The sequence below is a fragment of the Notothenia coriiceps genome, unplaced genomic scaffold, assembly GCF_000735185.1.
Source record: "Notothenia coriiceps isolate Sejong01 unplaced genomic scaffold, NC01 NC01_scaffold00027239, whole genome shotgun sequence".
Lineage (NCBI taxonomy): Eukaryota > Metazoa > Chordata > Actinopteri > Perciformes > Nototheniidae > Notothenia > Notothenia coriiceps.
This window is the reverse complement of record NW_011359940.1, coordinates 12323-19539: the sequence shown is the minus strand read 5'-3', so window position 1 is coordinate 19539 and position 7217 is coordinate 12323. Positions and strand designations below refer to the sequence as shown.

Sequence of the window (7217 nt, the reverse complement as noted above, 5' to 3'; positions counted from 1 at the left end):
CACACACACACACACACACACACACACACACACACACACACCAAAAGGCCTGACTTAGGACGAGGTAAGGGTGACAATAAGGGAGTGTGTGACTAACTTTTGACGAGGAAGGTGCTTTCTTTGTTCTGATCAGCCCCAATCTAATTTAGATAGGACAATAAAGTTTTGTATGGTGACTTTAGTATAGTAGAAAGGGGCAGCATTTGCCTGCATCACCGCAGAAGGAAGGAGGCTTTGAGACGAGAGTAGATGTTAGCCCCTTTCTAACGGGAATCTAAACTGTCTGATGAAGATTATTATGTTCATGGCTTTTCTTTAGGGGCTAAAAAAAGATTTGATGTAGCCCCGGTCCACAGCAGGGGTTAGGGGAGACCTTCACACACACACACACACACACACACACACACACACACACACACACACACACACACACACACACACACACACACACACACACACACACACACACACACACACTTGGGGGCGGGCCCACCTGTCACTTTGTATGCATACTAATGTGATTGAAACATTTTTTATGATATACAATAAGGCGCAACAGTGGGGGCTTTTCACACCTGTGAATACACATCACCCCCCTCCTATCGACGGATCTCACACCTCGGGGAGGCGGGACTTAGCTAATTTGCATAATGAGGGGAGGTGTGACCTGTCACTTTTTTATGCATACTAATGAGACGAAAGAGGGATGAATAATACTACTCACGATATTGCTATAACTCCTATGAAAATTGTCATAAACTGGTCAAACTTCACATGTGTGCTAACAGTCCAGCCCTTAAGAGAGATCGATTTAATTTAGGATATTTCGTCAAATGCCGTTGCCATGGCCACACAATGCTCGCCATGAAACACGGTTTTCTCATAACTCCAGTGAACATGCTCGGCCCAAAACTTCACATGTTTGATAACGATATAGACCTCAAGTCATCTAAGCCTATTATGGGGTGTCATCATATGCCGTTGCCATGGTGACAGATCCCTCGCCATGAAACACGGTTTTCTCATAACTCCAGTGAGAATGCTCCAAACGGCCCAAAACTTAAAGACAGATCACTCGCCATAAAACACAATGTTTATGTTACTGCTGGACCTCCCATGTACATTTTCCAATGGCCTGAAACTTCCCACTTTTGCTAACGGCCGAGTCCGGAAAACATCTGCGGCTGCGCGACGTCGACATACAAGACAACAGCGAAGCTGCACGGATTTTCGAAGACCCGCTTATCGCTGCTCGTAGCTTAAATTTGTATTTGATATTGCGCAGATGTTCATTTAATTACCATACACACTCTGTATTAGGAGGTTTCTGCCACACTGTGGTCCATTTCATGCAGTGGGAGTAGAGTCAGCGTTGATCGGATCATTTACCCCAGTGACGACACAGTTTTCTGGGCTGGTTTTGATGTTCTCAGCTCAATGTGCAAAGGGAAAAAGTGTCTTGATGCTTCAAACACAGTGTTGACATAGTTATAAACTAATTGGATACTCAAAACTCGATTGGCTTAGCTTAATTTTTGCATGCCATATATCTTTAAGTAGGGTGTCAGTCAAATTCCATAGTCAACTTCATTAAGGGACATATTAAATAGATGACCACCACCGCCATTCAACCAATACTGTGTAAAAGCAGAAATGCGGTCTAGCTGATTTTGTATTAACAAATTATCTGGACTAAACACGAACATATACGGTATTATTTTACATGTGTCACAAGCAGTTAAATCCACATATAAAAAAAATGACAGGACCCGGTAAGAAATCATTCACTCCACAGGTAATCTAGCTCCCGCTACACGTAACTGAATAACATGGCTAGGGAGCACTCACTAAAAGTAATAATAGTCCCTTAGAAAAAATGACTACAAGTCCATTTTGAGCATATGATAATATTCTTAAAATCTCAATAAAAACGTTCTTATTCATTATGATTACTGTACTTTTAATCTACTATTATTCACAACTTATAAATCCAAATGAAACCTATAAAAAGCAAGCAAATCCTTGTGGCAAACTCAATATGTAATAGTAAAATAATGATTATTGTCGGATATGTTTTACAAGATTATTGTTATTATCTTACAATACTGATATGCCTTAAAGGCATCCTGGTGCAAGGGTGACTTGGGTTACACATGTCTTCAACTATCTCCAGTGTATTAAACATATTTAGGTCTTGTTTTTCTGTCTTTCTCTTTTCTACCCTATCTTCCTCTTTTGTGCTCCCTCTCCAAAATAAAGGTCTCTCTGTTTGTCCCGTTGTCACCTGCTCACTCAGTGTGTTATCACGGCGCTGTCTGTCTGTATCAGGCCCATGTGGTGTCGTGGTTTCAGAGCACAACCTGGTGCTGGGAGATGTCCCAGTTCTGTTAGTCCAGACAGGCCCGGGCATGACTGAATGTCTGAGATCCCTCAAGCGAGGGTAAAGCCGAACAGTGGGAAGCAGAGCCTGGGGCCAAATGAATGGCTATGGCTGCACAGAAACACCAGAGGGACAGATTGTAGCACTGTTGGCTACATATTGCGTATGCTGTCAGAATCCCGCGTGTCACGGATGCAGTAAGTAAAGGTTGGCATTTCTGCTGGCTAAGAACGAAGAACCCCATTATGAAGTTTAAATTGCAGGCTTCAGAATATTCAGCACCGGTTTGGATATAAAGCAAATTTAAAAGTCTACAAGTGTAAGTCCAATACAATTATTGGCACATTTTGCGAGTATCTCCTCACAGTCAGATAGCTTTGTGATTTAAGGGTTTACTGAAAAGAAAACCTTGGTTTGCACATAGAGCCCTGGCTTAGCAAATGGCCGTAGAGTGTTGCGGTTATGGCGGACTTTGAGGTTGACCTGGAAGGATAACGATAGGAACTAAGGAAACTACATCACAGTTGCATGGCTGTGCATCACAACCGCTAAGCTAAAGGCGGCTAACGTCCGATTTGAGACGTTTAGTCTCATTTAGTGATTTGTTAGAAAGCTGTTTTTAAGCGCCATCAATGCTTCCAACATTACAAGTTGGGTATGTTCTGATGCATTTTATTTCGTAGGATAGGCATTTAACCAAAGTCACTTTCTAAAACTGTGGAATGTGGGTGTAGGGAACTTGCAATGGTGACCAACTCATTTCAGGTTGTAGGACTCATTCCTGCACAATTCCATGACAATTTTTTGCAGACAGGCAATCATCATGGTGGTCAATCTTTTTTTTTTTGCATAAGATCCTTTGGGGTATTCAAAGGAAGCATAGAACGTTTGACAGTACATTTTTATGACGTCATCAACCTAAAATTATAATTTGAATGTTGATGACAAAGATATAAATTAAGCTTCAACTATTTGGTACAACTACAAGTACTTTGAGCCACAAGACAATTTTCCACAACTATAAAACAAAAACTGGCAGGGGGAGTGAGTGGTGGTAAAGTGGGTTATGTTTCAAAGGAGCACTGACGGGAGGGATGTATTTATTTGGTTGTTGTTTTCAAATATAATTTAGAATTGCTTTTGAAATAGTGAACGCATCCTTTCAGCCAACACTCAGAAGGAACAGTTAGAGGACTTTGTGGAGATTTATTATTTGACAAAAAGTGTATTGGATAGAATCCCTGACTCAGAGGCACATTTCATGTGTATAGCCCTAATATATGTAGATTCATTAAACTTGGCACCGTGCCACTGGAAGCTCCACAGGAACAGTTAACAAAAGTTTCACTTTTTCCCTACACACATACGTACATTCTTCAACGATGGCTGACAGTAGCAGCCTCTTATGAGCGTTGCTCTGCTGAGAAGGTCACAAATCGAGCCTTATAGACAGGATAGAGCAGGGACAGCAGCACATTAATTGGGTGGAGCTGTCACCTTCACATTGGAAATCTCAAAGGCACCTCCTCCAGCAGACCTAACTGAAAAATAATACATGTTCCCATGTACCGGGGAACTCTTCTAGCAGGACTTAATCAATCTTCTTTTGCATCTGTTAACAGCACTTCTTAGATATTTAGATTTACATAAAAAGGCAGTATATTGCAATAATGTAAGCCTCGCCTGAAGGACGTTGTTAATCCTTCAAACTAACAGGCTGCAGCAGCTTTTGCATCAAAACAGCCGTTGTGGTTTGAAGTGCAATAAATTGTCTTGCTGTAATGTACGCCTCTTGTTGTGTTTCACTTGGCCCCTGAAGGGCCTTAAACGAAGACTACCCTGTATAGTTCTCACAAGATGATGTCCATTTATAAAAAAAAATGAAGTCATCTGTTTAATGTTTGTGACACATAAAAGCCATACACGGACAGCAGAGTCTCAACCTTGATCTTTAGTCCTGTCAAACATCGAACTCTTTTGAATTTCTTTCTTTTATCTCTGACTTCTTCAAAGTGACAAGCTTCAAATCCTATAGCAAGCAGCAGATACATATTCAAATTAGCTTTTTTAACTTTTCTGCATGCTGTTTCCTACTGTTGGATTACTAAAAAAAGATTACTGCATAATGCAGTTTCTGTAGAACTGTCTTCTTTTCATTCACCCGCTCTGTTTCCGTTGAAGTCCTTAAATAACCTTGATCTTGCATCCTGTAGCAGGATGTTCAATCCATTTGTCTGAATTGAAGGACTTTTGCACCTACATATGTAAGCAAGGGACTGGTGTTTTACTATTTAATAACTTTTGTAACTTAGACTTGGCATGTCGATTGACACGTTTGTAACGTTGCAAGTGTTCTCAACGCCTTTTTAAAGTTTCAATGAAAATAATCCTGTACCAAGTGGTAATCAAACTGTTCCAGTTAAACCACGCCTGCATTTGTACCTTTTTGTGTATTTTTAAAGTTCTTTTATTTAGTGACTGGCTCGATTGTATGATTGGCCAAGTACCGCGGCAGTTGTTACAGCCCAAACTCGCTGTGGTGAAGTGAAGTAGCGCTTGCTCGATGATGGGTAGAAAACGAAGTAGAATAACAAAAGGAATCACATTACTGCAGTGAGAGTTGCCAAACAAGTTTTGTTGTACTTTGTATGATGAAAAAAAAAGATCTATTCTATTCTATTAAAGTGATACCAATACCAAAAGATCACAACTTTTTTAAAGCAGCATTTTCTGAACTATAGTGTTGCCGCGGGAATGTAACGCCATTTTCCAGTATTCCGGTTGGTTCAGTTAACAATTCTAGCCAGGTAAGCACTTTAATTTATGTTTGCACTATATTGCTTCAAGCTCCGTTAGCGTTGCTATCAGCTAGCTCATTTATCGCAATTTTGAGAATTACATGGAGATTCTCTCCCTGATTGTATTTTCGTATTGCAACCTTTTAAGGGTACTGGCATTGTAACTGGTATTGTGCCTTTATTGTAGACACAGAGTTGAAACAGGGAGACAGATTTAATGACTGGTCCGGAGCCGTATTCCAAACCCAGTCCTCCGGTTAAACCATACCCAATCCTATTAACATGTGATACCTAAATGTATTTCTCATGCTTGACAGAGTTAGGTAAAAGTTAATTACTATTAATGCATGTCCGTCATATACTTTCATTACATCGACATCTTTGAATATTACTAATTTAAAGCCTACAAACCTAAAGGCTACTTCAAACTGCAAGCCTTAAAGCTCAAATTAGTTCATAGCTTTTATTTCAGTTTTTTGTTTTGTTGTTTATAAAAAAAATTAAATGTAGAAATTGGTCGCAGTCCTGAAGTCAGCGTTAACGGTTTCATTTCACACTGCTGTGCAATGGAAGCCAGCACATTTTTGCGTAGATAATAATGAGGACACATCATTTTAATTATGTTTTTTATGTCACAATAACTGCCTCATTTGTACAGAGGTGTGTGTGTGTGTGTGTGTGTGTGTGGAGTGAGGAGTGGAGGAAAGTACAGTAATGTGATGGTTTCACAATTTCAAGAGCTGCTTTTCCATCTGTCAGTGCCTCTCCACAAGACCACGGAACAACTGTTTAAAATTCAGTTTTTGGTTTGTGAAGCACCTTGTTACCTTTTTTAAGAAATTCTGTATAAATAAAGTTCGTTTGATTTGATATTATGGCATCAGAATTGCATTAGTTACGATAGTTTCAAACTGAGGTTGCATCGCAAAAAAAACATTCCCCACATTCCATGTGATTTAGTGAAAATAAAAACAGATCTCAGTGTGAAATATGCAAAAAATAATTAGTTTTGGGCAACTTCTTGTGACGGCAGCCTTTATTTTAAATGTATGATTTTCTTGTTAAATGCATTTCAAAACTATGCATGGTTTTGTTGACTGAAACATTATTAGTGTTTTCTGAATGAGCAGTCAATTGGTTTATCCTCCGCATAAAAGGTATACCTTTATAGTCTATGATTCTATAGTTGTGACAGATGCCAGAGCTGCATTTTAACCATCTTGGTCATAAACAATTAGTGACTCAGTTTTGTCTCTGCGGCAGAGCAAAGAGGAGGGTGGAGACGGCCTGATGGTGAAGCTATCCAAGTTGAATGGACTGAAGAAGATTGAAGATGAAGCGGAAAGAAGAGAGATGATTACACCTGCCCTTAGAGAAGCACTAACAAAACAAGGTAAGAAAATTGAGGATGTTTTATTCAGTAAAAGTCCTAGCATTAAACCCATCAAATGAGAAACATCAATATGATTTAGAATGGCCACTTCATGTAGTGGTGGTCTTTTATGAATCTTTGACTTATGTAAATCTGTTTCATTTCCAAAAGAACATCTGCTGGTGTCACTGGTGACTGTGAATCATTTATTCATATTATCTAGCTGCGCTGCTCTGCATTAAAATAAAAAAAATAAATCGAATTACAGACCATCTGTTATCAGTATATATGCTTAACCCTTCTTTCTCCACAAGGGCAGCACAGTCGTAATTCTCTTTAAACCATTTTTGGAATCTCAGCTACATATGTAGGTGCCAGGTAAGAAGATCATTTATATGTTTGGTTTAATTTATCAAGTATCCTCTTTACTTGCTTCTAATGCTAATTTATGTTGCATACCAGGCAGTAGGCAGCAACATATTGGAAACTCTGGTAGAATTATGTAAAGGTTAATCAGCTGCTGAAAAACCCAATTTTAAAGAGACCCTATTATGCTCTTTGGAGTGTTCCTTTCTCTGTAGTGTGTTATAAAGGTTTTTGTGCATGTCTGTAAAGGCTACAATCCCTGTGTCTCCTCCAGAGGGAGTTTCTCTCCCAACCCCCCCCC

At 39.5% G+C, this 7217-nt stretch overlaps 1 protein-coding gene across 1 annotated transcript in view; it reads left to right on the top strand.

Annotated features, from left to right (window-relative positions):
- The first annotated feature begins 6443 nt into the window (after positions 1 to 6443).
- The window catches only part of LOC104957508 (S-adenosyl-L-methionine-dependent tRNA 4-demethylwyosine synthase-like), a 9391-nt gene continuing 8617 nt past the window's right edge, over positions 6444 to 7217 (top strand). The window contains exon 1 of the mRNA XM_010785145.1: positions 6444 to 6571. Coding sequence (XP_010783447.1) covers positions 6469 to 6571 — 103 coding nt within the window. The 5' untranslated portion in view covers positions 6444 to 6468. The remainder of the gene's footprint in view (positions 6572 to 7217) is intronic.